Raw genomic sequence first — 16,402 nt, forward strand, 5'->3', positions numbered from 1 at the left:
CCAGGTAAAGCAAAGCTGGTGAGCAAGATGCTAGTTTTACTGCATGAATAGTTTCTTCTGTTCCAATAGGCTCCACTGTATTTTTTAATTAAAACAGAAAAGAAACTCTGTCAGCAACCAAACTAAAAACCTGTGTCATTCTATCCTGGTTGTATTAGTGCTAGAGACCAGACCTGCTGCAAAAACAAAACGAGTAGAAATGAACTAGTGCTGCTGATAGTGCAACACTTTCACAGCAGCGAGATGTTTTGTTTCCTCCTCCTCTTTTTTTCTTTTTTTTTTTTTAAACCACATTATATGTACTGGACTTCACTCCTTTGTGGTCTTTTTAGCAGTCTTCAATCTTTTCATAAAACTGACTGTGCTCTGAGTGATGTCCATTTTAACGAGACGCCTAGATACCCAGTTGAACAATGAAGCATTCCTTGTGGCCAGAACGCTGCTGAGCCTGAATTAGCTTGTCTTGTCAGTTGATCGTCAGTGTTATAATGTCACCCCCAGGGCAGCTGGCAATACATTTATAATAAGGTGTCCTTTGAGACATTCTCATGCCTAAAGCAGTTTTAATCAATCATGGACAAAGGTGGTGTTTCCTGAGAGAATATCCTGCAAACGATCTTCACAAAGTGCACAGCTCCACTTAAAGAGCTGCAGAGATTCTACTAAAGTTTATTCCTGTGAATGAAACACAAAGGTGACTGTAAAGCCACCTCAACCTTGCCTGTAACATGGTACAGGAAGAATTGTTTGCATTCCTGTGACCTGAAGAGAAGGGGAATGACCTAAGTAAATCTGAGCAGTGGCTAGTAGCAGCTAAAAAATGATGAGAATGACCAACTACTTCAAAAGAACCATGCAAGGAAAGTGGTAGTATACTGAAAACTTTTGACCTTAGTCCTTGCTAATTATCAACCGTATTATGTCTCCAATTACCAGTATTTATGATTCCCTTCAAGAATTTAACAAATACATATTTTACTTAAGCTTGATCATTTTGCAACTTGCTAGATACAATCTATAAAACCTTCCAAACTTGCAACCTCAACCCTACTTTGAACTATGACAATGAATTCCATAAACCAACTGTGTTTTGAGAGGGACAAAATGCATTTTCTTGGAAAAGACATTGTGAATTTGCTGCAATTCCAGCAAGCTGTATCGTGTTTTCAGCCTCTCCTAATACAAATGGAGTTTTCACCTCTAACTTGTTTATTCTAATCCTCATTTTGTATCATTTTGTTTTCTTAACTTCCCTCTATAGCAAATGATATCCTCTAAATCTCTTAAGACAATATTTCAATTTCTAATTATGGTCTGATTCATGTTTCTTTCTGCATTTGAGGGGGGCAATGGCCAGTATTTCAAGTAAGAGTAGACCACTGTGCAATGAAAGGCATGAATCTTTTTTCACACTGAATTTTCTTTACTTGGCTTAATATTTTGTTTCGCCCTTATAAATGCATTCACATTACAGCTGTGAAAACCGAGGGAATATTTAAAAAAAAAAAGTCTTACCTTTGCCTAAATATGGGTCACATCAAAACAGATATATGGCTACTGATGCCAAAAGCATGTATATGTGGACAAGTCCAGTTTGCAAGCTGAGATCCACTTACATATGTTATAATGTGCAACAGTAGTTCTGCATACTTCAAGCAAAACAGCTACGATTTTAAGACAAAACATCCAAACAAACAGTCAGATAACCCTTCCCCTCTCCTATGCACACATAATAAAATTGTTTCTCCCAAATCCAATAAGGTAAGAATGCTCCTTCTTCTAGCTGATAAATATAGCAGGACTGAACGCTTGCATACCTGTACCTGTCACTATTTCTGCCTCCCTCCTGGCAGTTTTTAAACATTAGACCTATCCCTCACCTATATTTCCCTCTGCATGGGCTCTTACTAACACCTTACAAAATAACACCGACTATTCTGTGCTCTTCCTTTTCCATTCATATTTTTTTTCCAACCCTTCCTACAACACTTTCCTTTATACCCTCACAGACACAGAATTGTCTCACCTAATCCCCTTCCCTGTAGGGCTTCTCTTGCCTCATGACTCTGACCTATCCTCTGATCACTCTATTGCTCACTTTCTCCCTCTTAATTTCTGTTTAGTGCCTTGTTCATTTCTGGCTCTTTCCTTTACAAACACTAGCCTTACTTTCCAATATCAATGACAACTCCATTTGCCTCCCCAGATGCTACTGTTCTCCCTCTCTCATTTGTAAGCTTTCCCATATACCTTGGAGGTGGTGAGTAATCACATTTAACTTTAACCTTTTCAGGTTAGAACTAGTTGTTTAAGAACTTTTTAAAGGAAATGGAAAGAGCTGGGCATTTCTATGGGATCACTCATTCCATTCTAAGATAAGTATAAGAAATTCATAGGATGAATTCTCCTCTGGAAATTACCACCTGCCTCTGTTAGCTATAGACTGAGACCAGATGATCAGTTATAACTAGAAATCTGACTTTTAGATGGCTCAAGTTAGGCAAAACAAATCTCACTCTTAGTTTCCAGCTCTCCTTTTCTTCAATTACACACACACTCCAATTTGGAGGGGGGGTGGTGGTGGTGTGTGTCTCTTCATTCCACTACAGTGGAGCCATTCCAGTGCCTGCAGCCACTTGGGATTTCTTCAATAACCTCTTTCCAGAAGAAGTTTAAAAACACTACACCTTCATCATTTGTCACCCATCAGCTGCTTTTGGCACCATTACAACCACACGTTTTTCTTTAGATCTCACCCTCCTTAGAACACTGTAATTGTGCTCATCTCGTGTATCTCCCTAATAATTTCTTTTTAGATTCTCATTCCTCTTCCTACCAAATATAGAGTTCTTACAACTCTAGTTTCAAATCACTGGAACAAGACTACAATCACTTCACCCTATAATCACACTCCAGCCTCTCTCTTTTTCCTTACATGTGACTTGTAACTGGATATCTGTAAGTTGTACCCATTTTATCCATTGAATACTGGTGATCTGATAATGCTGCATTATGGTAACTGCAAACTCCTTCTCTTACTTTGAAAAATGCAACATTGCCTGCAGGGTACCACTCAGATTACTTCTGCAAAAATAATATTCTTAGCTTATTGCTTTGGTAATACTGCCCTATCTTAGCCCTTCACAGTGACTGCTTTCCCTGTAAAATATAAGCTTTATTACTTTCAGAGTCCTTCATGTCCTATCTTCCTTACACACTCTTGTTCATTAAAATGTTGCTCCCAGTTATTAACCAGTGACACTAATCTCCATCACTCATTTGATAAATCTTAAGAGAACTTTTGGGTTTTTTCCTCCATGCTGCCCACTCCATAAATATCCACAAATTTTTTCATTGTCTTCCTTTAATTATCTTCCTCATCTTCTGTGATGTCACCAGAAAGCCTGATAATGGTTAAATTGCAAGTGTGATGAGACCATCATGCCCACCATGCTGCACAATGCTATCTTATAAACTGCTGCTTTACTTTTTGATCCATTTGCTGTACTGACCAGTTATGTCCCACTGTCATTCCTGTGTTTTGTTGTTACTGTTGTGTTTCTGTATCTTTTTATGTTACATAGTGTCTCACACAGTACAGTCTAATTCCGTAAGTAGTGATTACATGCATTAGAGTACTACTACCAATACTAAATAATAATACTAACCTTGACTGAGTTGAGGTAAATCAGGACATTGGCAAACTGTCTAAGAAGAAAGAAGCAGGAGGACATGCACTGTCTCCCTGGAATGGTATCTAAAATTCAAAAGAGAAATGCAGATTTGTAGAATTTAACAATCACATGGTAATGGAAATCACTGCCTAGATTGCTGGCAACTAAGAAAGCAGCTAACTTCTAAAAATAGCGTAACTTGCCTTTTCAGGCAAAGGACCACACTAGAGGTTAGAAAAACTATTAGATCATCTTGTCAACTTTCTCTGCAGCATACAGTAACTGTTGCAAGACTGTCTTCAACAGCAAATTCTACGGAGACAAATTGTTTAAGTAACAGGCCTTTTCCATGACACAATTTATGTTACATAATTTTACCGTGAATTATTCTTACTCTTAGGAATTGACACTTGATACAAAGCCTGAGTTTGTTATTCTAACCTCATTAGCCTTTTTTTTCTTTAAAATTACGCTTTTCAATTATTCTGGACAAAGAAGCTCTACATATTTTAATTTTAGTTCCAGTAAGAGAGTAAGCTTGATACATGAAAATATTGTTATAAAAAAATTAATACATGCACAGGAAAAATAGTTAGTGAGAAAATACAATATGAAAATTAATTTCCATGCATTTGGGATTACCACATTGCTCACAAGTGGTAAAGCCATAAATAAGTTAGGCATATCAGTTTAAATGAGCATCAGTAAACTTTGCTGCTGTCTGTGTCATCATAAATTTTGCTGCCATCATACTATGCTGTCATCTACTCTGAAATTGCAAGCTGGGTTACTGAAAAACTATTTCAAAGCTTTTTGAGAGATTCTGAAGTAAGCTTACTAGGACTAATTTCTGTTAGACCCAACCAGCAGAGATTGGCCAGAGATGGATGAACCCAAGTAGCAGCTGGGAAAGCATAAACACAAGTGATGTCAAATCACTACTATTTCACTATGTCAAATGATCATTAGATAGCATGCTGCTCTGTGCAGTTTGGTAAGGTGACATCTTAGGAGATAAGATCCTTATCTTAGGAGATAAGATCCTAAGGCTACCTACCAACAGCCCTGAAGTAATCTGCTCCTGCAGGTTAGTTAGCATCAATCCATCCACACTAGAAAATTAAAATATCTTTCCTGTATATAGAAATTTCATGTATCTGAAGAATGATATTTTGACTCCATATCACAGCACAAAATATAGCATTCCACTGTAAACTTGTACATTCTCCTTTAAATAAGGTAGGATAGTAATTATTCCTGGAAAGCACTATATAAGATCTCAAATTATATTTCAAAGGAAAGCAGAATATTCTCATTTTTTATCTTTTAGCACTAGGAGATACTGAGCTTGGATGTCCTGTCATTTCTATATAGAGACAATCCATCCTTATCTATGTCTGAACCACATCATTCAGCTCTCCAACTTAAGAAAATTATTTGGTTATTTGTGAAGTGTTCACTTGGGAGCAGAAACTGGCCTGTATATTTAACTGTCCTTTTTTACATGCAGGCATACTTATCATGGCACATATATGCCTTGACAGGACAGTAACAGAAACAGTTTTCCTCAGTGTTCCTCTGCTTTTTTTGTTGTTGTAATGAGAATGCAGGTACCTCAAAAGTGCTCCTTTTCTCTCACGTTCAATTTTTTAAGTTCATAAACTCATGGCAATTTATTTTAAACAAAATTTTTAAAAATGCAAGTAAACATGCAAAAACTTAAAACTGAGAATACATTTTCAGTAAAAATTAATCACAGTAACAAAATATTCAAACCATACTTTTCCCATATATGATTGAAGAGTTTCTAAGTTCAGTATTTATTCTTATGTCCACATTTTGGCAGAAAATTTTGTTATCCCAGCACACCATCCTCCATATACTTTTAGTGAAAGATTTCATTAAAAAACCAAACAAGTAAAACATCTGTACATCTCATACAACTCAGCAATGAATACTACTAGTGACAGGAAAACTAGAGTTTTCTAGTTCTAATTTATCCCATGTGACTCATGCAGGAAGAGGAAAAAGTTCTCATTTTGAAAAATTACTTAGGGTGACCTAAGAATACCTCAAGAAAAGACTGCACAAAGTCCAGAAGAAATGTTTAATTCCTCCTACCCAACACCAGATATGCCTGACTTGGTCCTAAAAGAGGTCCACTGAAAATGAAAGGGCTGCTTTTCTCCATTATGCTTGCAGTGTTTTTAGGGTAGTTCTTAAGACTTACGCTAAGCACCAGAAACACTGCATTTAATGGAAATGTTAATGTTCATTTACTTTCACTAATGTTCGTTTTGCCCTATTTCCTCCTTAACATATCTCAGAAATCTGATCTGTTTAATTTTCCATCCAGTTCAAACCCTGGAAGAAGAGCATAAGAATTAACTATAAAAATCTAGTTATATCCTTTTTTGTAATGCCAGTGCCATTTCATGTCATTGGGATTAAGAATTTTTATTAAACTCAAAAAAACCCCAGCAAACCAAGCTGCTGTTCTGGGTGTTATTTATTGCTGTTAGAAGTTGAATATTGACCCCTACTCTGTAAGTGCTTCCTTTTTTTTTTATTTTTGTTTTCAGTGTCCCTACTCCTCTTAAAGTACATAACTTCCAACATGAGATGAAATGTGTACATGCATTGGAAAGGACTTTCACATTAACTCTGTTTGCTCTATGTTCCCTGAACCTCCACGCCAGAGATCTAATTAAAAACAGCAAAGGGCTTAACTGATAACTCCAAATGACTTTACAAATGACACTGTATTATTCTGCAACTGTCCGTTGCTGCTTTTGTCTTAAGGCAGTCATGGGACTTCTACAGTTAACAAAAGCAAGTCAGAAAGACAGGACCTTGTTTTGAAAAAATATTCCACATCTTCATTTTAATCCATTAATTTCTGATAAACCACATTAAAATCAGGAGCCTTGTAGGCCCAGTTGTGAGCAAAGACACAGCATAGGATTTGTTCACTCTAGCAAGCACAACCTACTTTTGTATTATAAATCTGTGAAGCAGCCAAGTAACCTGATAAAGATCTTAGACAACCTAGTGGTACTAGCTCCTTGCAAGGATGGGCCCAGTGGGAAGTGCTAAAGCATGACTTACATGCTTGAATAGCACAGCTGGCTACTTAGCTAAAGCCCAAGTATACAAACAGCAAGAATTCTGTTCTCCATTCTAAATCCAGCAAAACAAAGGCAGCAGATCAAAAACAACCACAAATATACAACATAGTGGCTAATACGCTAAGTTACATAAGAACATAAAAATGATCATATTGGATCCAAAGTCTATCTGGTTCAGAAGCTTGCCAAGTAAGAATATACAGCTATAGAAAGAATATCTTCTGATTTCACATATAATACATGCTGTGGTATGTAATGCCACTTCCTTTGAAGTTTCTCCCAGCTTCCAACAATCTGCACTGAGGACATCCTAATCATTAGTGAAAAATTTGTGTTATACAGCCAATGGATTTTTTTCTACAGATTTCTTTATACCTTCTGATTCTTGCAAGATTCTATATCAAGTAAGTTGTGTTATGTGAAAAAGTAATTTGTGCTGTTTGTTTTAATTGTCTTGCATGATGATTTTTGTCAATGGTCCATTTTTTTTTTGCATGGTACAGTAACTGATCCTTCTCTATTCCTCTTCTCCTTGTCATTTATGATGGTCTGTATCACGAACATAACCAAACTCAGTCATCATTTTCCAGGCCATGTATCCTCTATTTAATCTCTCCTTGTTCAAGAAGCTATTGCCTTTCTCTGATCATCCTTGCTATCTTTATTGTACCCTTTCTTGCTCTCCCATATTTTTTTTTAATGTAAGAACTAGAACTGCAGACAGTATTCAAGAAAGGAAACCACATCTGTATACGACACAGTAATTATTTTTGTTTTGTTCTCTTCTTCCTCATCGATCCCTATGATTATCTTCAACTCTTCTGATAATTTTGCAAATATCATTTAAGCCCCACCCCCCCATGTATTACCTCACATTCAGCAAAGTTAAATTTAATTTGCATATTATTACCCAGCCTCATATATTCTTCCACAGCTTGTTTTCACCTTTCCTACTATGGGTAATTTTGTACCATTGGCAAACCTACTCATGTCATTATTCGTCTCCTATATCTCATTAATTATGAATACGAGCTCTTTCTTTAAAGAAACAAAAGGTTCTCTCAAGTGTTCAAATCAGGTGCATTTTATCCTTTTCACTGTTACTTCACTGAAAATTTTCTGTTAGAAATAAGAAAGGTTATTATGTAGCTTCCCTTCTTGAAATTAGTGCTGTCGAAATTTTTTGAGGTATTTGCTAACACATGGATATTGAATTTGATTATACTCGGATCACTGTAAGAAAATTAGATTTTCATCATAAAATTTCAAATCAGGTTCTGTATAATCTCTCTATTGGTCTAGAGTCACCTGTTCACTTGTGTGTTCTCTAAGAAAGATGAAAACTTAGCATTTAAAAATTCATTCTCTCTATCATGCCATGTCATTGCATTTACTGGGTCAATATGGGCAGAAGTATCCAACTATTATTTAATTACCTTTCTATATAAAATCTCTAACCTCTTTAATATGCCAGTCACTGTTCCCATCCAGGCTGGCTGGTGAATAATTTAGCCTCAATATGATGAGTTTCATACCTGAGCATGTAATTTAAAACAATTTTATGTTACTCACTGATAAAGAAAAGATATTTACTTTATTTTGAGAGAAGGTTTCTATAATGTTAGAACAATTTCTCCACTGGCATCATCTATTTATTAATACCCCATTGTAAATTAAATAGGAACAAAATCCTACATTTTACCTTCCTCCTATCATATTTTAAAAATTATTTTAGGTTTATAGTTTCCTCTTCTAAAACCAGGTGCTCCATTTTATTAATCTTCTTGTAAAACTTTATACTAATTTTTGTATAAAAACACTTACATGTTTGGTCTTCACGTGTTTGTTTTTCGTTATGTCCTATCTAAATTGAACTCTGTTTGTCTCTTCTATTTCCTATCTACAGTTTGTTGACCTCTACCTGTCCTTCATTTGAGGATGCAAAAAACCCCTCACGCTATTTTGCCTTTAAAGGAGGAGTTACCTTGAACAGTGTGCTTTTCTGTGTCTCAGCTTTCTCCCGCAAGTTTTTAAAAAGATGACAAAGCAGTTTTTACATGGAAGTACCAAGAGCATGTTTGCAATACTAATGTTTCCATTTACCTTTAGTTGAAACCAATCGTTCCCATAGGCTCATTTTTTTCAATTAACCCACCTTCCTAATCAGACTACATTTCTGGTCCCCTTTTTTTTTTTCCTCAACCATACCTCTCAGCCTCTGTATCTTGTTTTGCATATGGGTTTAAAAATATTTCACAGTACAATTAAGACTTTTAGCTTTCTAACAATTTCAATTTTGGTTTTGGGCTATATCTTCACTATACAACTTTTCAGGATATCTTTTCTCAGACTGTCTCTGTATTATTTTTATCCACGTGTGCTATGGTCACTCATCACACCTGCATGACTGTTATGGGCATTAAGAGGTCTACCACCATTGTATCAGTCATCCTGTGACTTTACTGGCATCACAAACCCAGTTAGCTATATGCCCACTAACTGAGTCTTCCACTACTACAGTTCATGCTGCTTCTTTCTATAGGCTGGGATCCCAACTCCAAAGGGATAACCTAAATGCAAAAGGAATATGTTAGCGAAACCTCATCTATGGAACCACTCCCAGCTTTCCAACATGAAGCTCTCTGCTGCACAATCTCAACAGTACAAGGGCTGCAAGAGGAACAGAATGGCTCAACGGTGTTTCTGAAAGTTTCATCAGTGCTGCCACTCTGTCTCTTGAGGTCCTCTTTAGTCACCATGGACACAGGAGACAGCATTCTGTCTCCGAGGACCATGAGCTGTCTGCACCATAAACATGCATAAGTTACCCACCTAAAGAAATAGTCCTAGTGACAATGCCTACAAAGGAAACTGGGAAGCCCCATTTCGGCTGAATTTCTGTGTTCCAACTACCGGCTTTTTTGATTTGAGATTTTTGGTTTTACTTTGGCAACAGGAAGGGAAGACAAGGTCTTGTTTTGGTCTATTATTGAATAAGTAAATATTGAAAATATATTGATGTTTTTGTTGGGTTTTATAATGGTTTTTTTGATTCAACCAAGAAGTTAGTCCCAGAGCCTCCATTTCTCTCTGTAGCCAAATTCCTCTTTATGTTTTTATCACCCTCAGCTTCAGGGCACACTCCATGCTAGGACTCTATGTACTCGATAGGCTTTCATTAGCAGTCCTATATTTGTACCTGCGAGTGTCTGTACCTGTGAGGTTTCAGCCACACACTTCATCTAATTAGACTGTGTCTTCTGCTTCTATAATGGGGATTATTAGTCAAAGGCAAGCTGCCACAGCATCTATCAGTGAAGACTAGCAGTTTGCAGTACAGCCTCTTTTCCAGCCAAATGCGTATAGTAAGGTTTGGAATCAATTCAGCCTTCTAATTTAAACAGGCAAATTTGTTTTGGACTGTAAATTAGGCTTTCTGTTACTCCTACTATAGCAACAAAATCCTAGCAATAGTAATGCTAACAGTCAGCAGTTAGACAAAGATACGATGGTATATATTTGGATATTGTAAGAAGGATTACATAATGGAGAGAGAACATTTCAAACATACCACACTCGCTGGCTGATTCACCCACCAACTGGAAGAACTGCTGAGCAATTTTCAGATGATCTCTCTGGGAGAGGAAAAAAAAAACCCAAATCCAACATGAGTTCCAGAGTTGATGTTACAATACACAGTGAAAAAATACTCAGGAACAGATGAGGAGCAACTAACAGACAAACCAGGGCTGAAGTAAAAACAGAAAAGGTAAATGTGCCACTGTATGTGCCTAGATACACAAGAACACTGTAGAAAGCAAACAGGGTTTTTTGGAAGCAGGACAGGGAAGCCAAATACAGCTTGATTTATTGTTAGGACTAGCAACAGAGATTTGCATTTCACTCATTCTGTACTGAGTACTGTATGGAAGAATATTAAGAGACTCGGAGATCTTGCAATCTAAATGAGAAATGACTGCTTGTTTCAGTCCATTCCAGTCCCTACAGATCTGTTCACATTCTAGTGTTGGAGAAGCTGGAGAACCTCTTAGGCTTCACTCACCGAGCCCATTTCTTGTCCAAGTGCTGCATTTACCACTCCTTTGAGGATGTACTCCTGGGAAAAAAAAAAAAAAAAAAAAAAAAAAGGATCAGAGGAGACAAGGTGAAGATTTCCGGAGACATGTAACAGCCTACGTGTACATTATTTTCTTCCTAAATTCAACTCTATCCCAACTCAGTTTAATAGGTAGCTGGTTGCCATAATACTATGACAGTGCTTCAGTAGTACAGTAGTACAAAGTTAGCTCCCAGAAATCCATTCTACTTGCTAGCTAATCACTTCTGCTAAATATGTGGGATGCAAAGGGGTAGTGTGTTTTCTGATGTCCTATGCTCAAAGATGGTGCACCAGAAGGAACACTATAACATACTGTCATGCCCTCTTCACCACCATATGACCAATAACCAAGTGCAATGTTGTTATATTAATGCACAGATCCCACTTCATGTATGCACATTGGTTAACCATAACCACTAACATCCTTGCTTCAAAATGCATAGCATTTCTCATCAGGGCAAAAATGTCAAGAGGTTTGTGCTCTGTGGTCATGTTACTCTACTGAAATTCAGAATAGGAGTAGAGTACCCTGTAACCTCTACTATGAGATACAACGATAGTTTAATTCTTCTCTAAGCAAGATTTTCTCAGCATGTAACAGACTCATTTCTCTTTTTCTAATCTTATAATTAGGAGTTACAGCTATAAACCTGTTTTAGTAGGTAGTTCTGATAAACCTGGATAGCCCTGTCACAGACGCAAACATGGAAAAAGAGAAAGAGACATCTACACACCAACAATGGAGTGCAAGGAAACAATGTGAGAGTACTAGCCAGCATGCGAAGTAATCATTTTAGCACACCAACTCTTACAGATGCCAAATTATTATCCTATAGATGTCATGACAAAGAATAAATTTGTGAAGAACTGAAGGATGATATACGAGTAGGTTTGCAAGTCTTAGCAGGGAGTTCCTTCCAAGTGTCAGTGAGAAAAATGGAAAAAAAGCACAAAGATTCTCATTTCAAAATGTGATCAAGAATGATATGTTATTTATATTAGGCATGTATATGGGGAAAACGGAGGCTAAAGGACCAATAGCTGCCAAAAACTGTTTAATTAAGTCTTGCTATACTGAAAAACACAAGTGAAAAGCAACAGCAGAAGACACTCCTCAGCACAGAACCACCAGATCTGTGTTCTTGAGGTTTTCCTTTTCCCTCCCTCCATCTAATCCTCACACAGACTCATGAAAGGTCCCTTTCATGCCCAGCTATGTGACCTTTGGAAAATAAACTGCAAAGAGGAATAAATCAGACACTAAAGATATTGGAACAGCCACAAAAGAAAATTACAGTAGCAGCTAAGGGACACTATAGCTTTCACTCACTACAGCTGAAGTGAGATGGGATTAGAAAAGACCTATTATTCAAATTGCTTAATCTAATCTAGCTCATTTTTATTGAAATGGCTTCAGGACAAACTACATGAGCATCTGAGCTAGCAGATCTGAGGGATGGTAACCATCACCAGGGTAGAAATGAGAAGTATTTGTAGTTGGAAGAGGGCTTTTATCTATGCACTAATGGTCAGCTCCCCAGAATCAAGTCTGCACACAACAGAGCTATATTCTTAGGTGACCCCAGGTGGTACAATAATAAATATGCTCAGTATTCATATATGCACATATATAATACTTTATGCATGCACATTAAGCCTATTGTTGCTAAAAGGATGGAAAACACAAGAGTTTTAAGAGTGGGAATGAGGCAAGCTGTCCTCAGGATACCAGTTTTGTATGTGGCAGATTTCATATCAGCTTACAACCTCTGTCTTTATGTACCATGATATCAGTTTCCAATTACCTGTGGAGCTGTAGGTTCCAGGTCCTTAATCAGGTTATAAGCCTCCTGCACATCATCTGAAATACCAGACGTTAGAATGCATAACAACCCATAGCACACTGTGTTAGAACAAGTCACTCATCCTCTACAACATTCCCCAATAGTCACAGACTAAGAAATAAAGCATTTAGACAGGAGGAGAAAGGTAACTATAAATCATTGTGAATTTATATCACAATGGTGAATGGTTTTCTAGAACTCAAATAACAAACACGGAGTGAGTAATAGCTTCTTTATTACTACAATTTTCCTAGTAGAGATGACTTGGCCCCCTTATTCATAATCCAGTGGCTGCCTTCTCAACGGTACAAGGTCAAGAGAATAAATCCATTGCCTTCCTGTCTTTTCTCTTCTCATATTTATTTACCCCTCAAGGAGGACAGAGTAACATGATTCTGAAGGGAAACTTCATCTTTTCCTTATCAATATTTCAAAATCTGTCCAGCAGCTCTTACCTGATCCTAATTCTAACAAGCAAAAAGCACTACTAGTATAGAAGTTGACATGTAAATTTTGAATTCAATAAACAACTTCCTTCCCACCCAAAAAATAAGTAAACTGAAAAGATCCTAAACTTTACCTAAATCAAACAAAGGTGTTGGTCAGCTTCATAAACCAACCTAGTGAAGATACCCTTTTTACTAGCAAAATTTTGTTAATACAGCATTATACCAGCTGCCCATAAGAACAAACCTTATCAAACAAAACTTTTTTTTTGCTAGTACATACCATCCATACACTGTAGGGACAGTACTCCAGGGTGATTTAAGACATTATACATTGGAGCTGCCAGCCTCCCTTCCAACCCTTGTGCTTTCCTACCCATTCCCTTGAGCAGTCACATAGTAAGCCAGCACAAAGTCCTAGACTAGCCAAAAGGAATCACTTTTTTCTTTTTTTTTTTCTTTCCTTTTTTTTTTTTTTTTAATAGAAATAGGTTTTTTGTTAGTTTTGGCTAGCTCAGCTCATCACCACAACCAAAAAAATGACAGCAGCCCTTACTTTCGTCGGTGTAGACCATTAACACAGAACTATGCTCTTCAGGCTCCAACAGAAGCCCCTAGCCACTCTCACTGGAGCAGATTACAGCTGGATACCTGGCCCCAAACCCTGCTAAAGTCACTACCTTACCTTAAAGAGCTGAAAAAAATGGGATGCATGTTTGTGCTTCAGTCACTCCAGTTCAAAGCATGTCTTAAGACAAGCCTACCTTTATTGGAGACCTTGTAAGTTTTGGAGGGACAGCTGTAGTCATTAGAAGTAATGACTTCTCACATTCTTAACTGATGCTGGTACACTACCAAGACTTTAAAATGGAAACTTAGCTGAACCAGGAAAATAGTTTTAATCCTAATTTCTCTTGGCCTCCTTTATCAATGTGCAACTCATTTGCATACCACAGTGAAGAACAGAACTAATGAAAATTACTGCAAGGTTGACAGCAAACGAGTAAACAAGACTGATTTTTAAGTGATGCAGATGTACTTTGCTTCTGTGTTAGTAGAACTGAATTTGAAACATATTATTGTTAACAATATTATTGGGCAAAATATTTGGTAACAATACCAATATTATCTATAGTGATATTGGCAACAATAATACTGGACACAGGGTGAGATGAAAGGCAGCGGACACAAGGTGGAACAACAGATGAAATTCTGACTAGATGCTCATTTGGACAAGGCTCCAAGCAACCTGATCTAATTGGACCTGCCTTGAATAAAATGTGCTAGAGATCTCCAAAGGTCCCTTTCTCACTAATAATGTGATTCTGTTATTTACCTAGAACTCTCTACATTTATACAATATAAGGCAGGTGATAACGTACTTTTAATAATATACAATTGTGACCATTTGAATTTATTTGATAAGGTATATCTAATTTACAAGCATGACAAAATTTAAATTACCTCATATGAAATTTAAATAACCTTATTGTCATTGTCTAGTGTCAAATAAAACAAAATAGGGATAGAATTGCCATATTTTGTGAAGACTGTGATGTTTGCAGATTACCAGAATCAGATTAATGAGATTTTTATTGCACGGTATTAGCCACAACAAGAATTTCTATAACTGCTAATAGTCATGAGTAGTGGGGTATTCGAAAATTTGTCACAGTTTGAGTTGAACTGAAATGAGACAGTGTTTCAATTGCACATGCAGACAAAAGAAGCAGTCCTGGATACAACTGAGCACCAAAGAGAAGTTATTCCAACTACAAAGATTAAATCTCACCAACCTTGTTGATTACAAACCATAAAGATGTTACTCAGAATCAGTATCTGAAACTCCAAGTCAATTACACTGTAAAAAGCTCACAGAGCTTTTTCAAAGTACTGTGTTCACATATGGTCAGATTCCCCAATGAACTAATTGCAATGCAAAGAATATAAAGTTGGTGTGACTTATTTCTGCCAGCAGAATATATCTCCTTTTTTCCTGGTAATTTTTCAACATTTTGGAAAAAAACCATAGGCATGGACTTCATTTATTTAAAAAGTAAGAAAAGACATTTTTCTGCTTTCAGATGCTCTGGTCATCTAAATGTAAAGGTGACAAAACACAAGGCTTCTAAGAAAGCCGAGAATGGAAAAGCAATCATCACATCACCTTATATTAGATGACTGCACTTAACACCTAGTCATCACTCAGCCAGTCAACCCACTGTTGAATAAAGGAACACAACGGGAGAATAGGAATGGCTCTGAAACTAAACTCAGATAAAACACAAAGGAGTCAGCCAACTAAGGAGAGAAACAAGTGAAAAATCCATTTCAACTGATTCTGGCTACCTACCTGCATTCTTTAAGAGCTGTAAAGTAGATTGGGAATGAAACGTCTTGTTCACAAACTGTAGCCATGTTCACAGTCACTTTGGCTCATATTCTGTTTGTATTTACAGAAATAGTCGTCCTTGCATAGGACATATGCCTACTATTCGCACATATTCAGGCAGAGGAGAGGTCCCCTCACTGTAAATGTATAAACACCACCATCCCCAAAGCCATCTCCTGTGACCCAAGAACCTCCAATACTCTGCTGAAGTAGATTTATTTGACTGCACACAATTAAAGCCCTTCTCCAAGCCATGGAAGCTCTTACATCACTATTTTCTAGAGGAAGAGAAAATGAAATAAATTACATTTTACTGCAAAGGAAAAAAAAAGCATTTCATTGAATAGTCAGTTGAGATCAGATGAATGAAAGTTATCCTTGAAGCTATAAGAAAGGTGTATTTACCTTGCCGGAGATAGTAAATCACAAGATTCAGTCTTGCCTCAGGAATAACATCAACCAGGGGAGGCAGGATCTGCAAAGCCCCTTCTCCTCCTCGGAACACCACCTGCAGAGAAAAGCAGCATACTAATAACTGTGTATCAAAATCTTGTCTATGATCTCTTAATTCAAGGAAATTAATCCTTAAATTCCTATATTAACAGTAGGAAAAGGTCACTGGTACTGGCATTAGCATAATCCCTAAGTTTACGTAACTCTAGAATGACAACGTGTGAAAATCTTTATTCTGAGGAATATAAAGTATTTAATCCATCAGTAAAGATAAATTTATTTCAGCTTTTAGCAGCTCAAAGCAGTGATACGTTATATATCAAAGATTTTAAAGAATAATATGGT

At 36.9% G+C, this 16,402-nt stretch overlaps 1 protein-coding gene across 6 annotated transcripts in view; it reads right to left on the minus strand.

The window, feature by feature from the left end:
* Nucleotides 1-16,402, minus strand: part of IFT56 (intraflagellar transport 56) — a 50,721-nt gene that overhangs the window by 13,991 nt on the left and 20,328 nt on the right. For 5 of the 6 annotated variants that reach the window (XM_075057769.1, XM_075057770.1, XM_075057768.1 and 2 more), the window contains 5 exons: nucleotides 16,010-16,112; nucleotides 12,728-12,783; nucleotides 10,866-10,919; nucleotides 10,374-10,437; nucleotides 3,669-3,757 (listed from right to left, as the gene is read on the minus strand). In XM_075057769.1, the coding sequence (XP_074913870.1) occupies nucleotides 3,669-3,757; nucleotides 10,374-10,437; nucleotides 10,866-10,919; nucleotides 12,728-12,783; nucleotides 16,010-16,112 (366 nt within the window). Of the gene's footprint in view, nucleotides 1-1,515; nucleotides 1,665-3,668; nucleotides 3,758-10,373; nucleotides 10,438-10,865; nucleotides 10,920-12,727; nucleotides 12,784-16,009; nucleotides 16,113-16,402 lie in introns of all 6 variants that reach the window. The other variant, XR_012654437.1, reaches the window with a different exon arrangement.

The sequence above is a fragment of the Buteo buteo genome, chromosome 26, assembly GCF_964188355.1.
Source record: "Buteo buteo chromosome 26, bButBut1.hap1.1, whole genome shotgun sequence".
Classification (NCBI taxonomy): domain Eukaryota; kingdom Metazoa; phylum Chordata; class Aves; order Accipitriformes; family Accipitridae; genus Buteo; species Buteo buteo.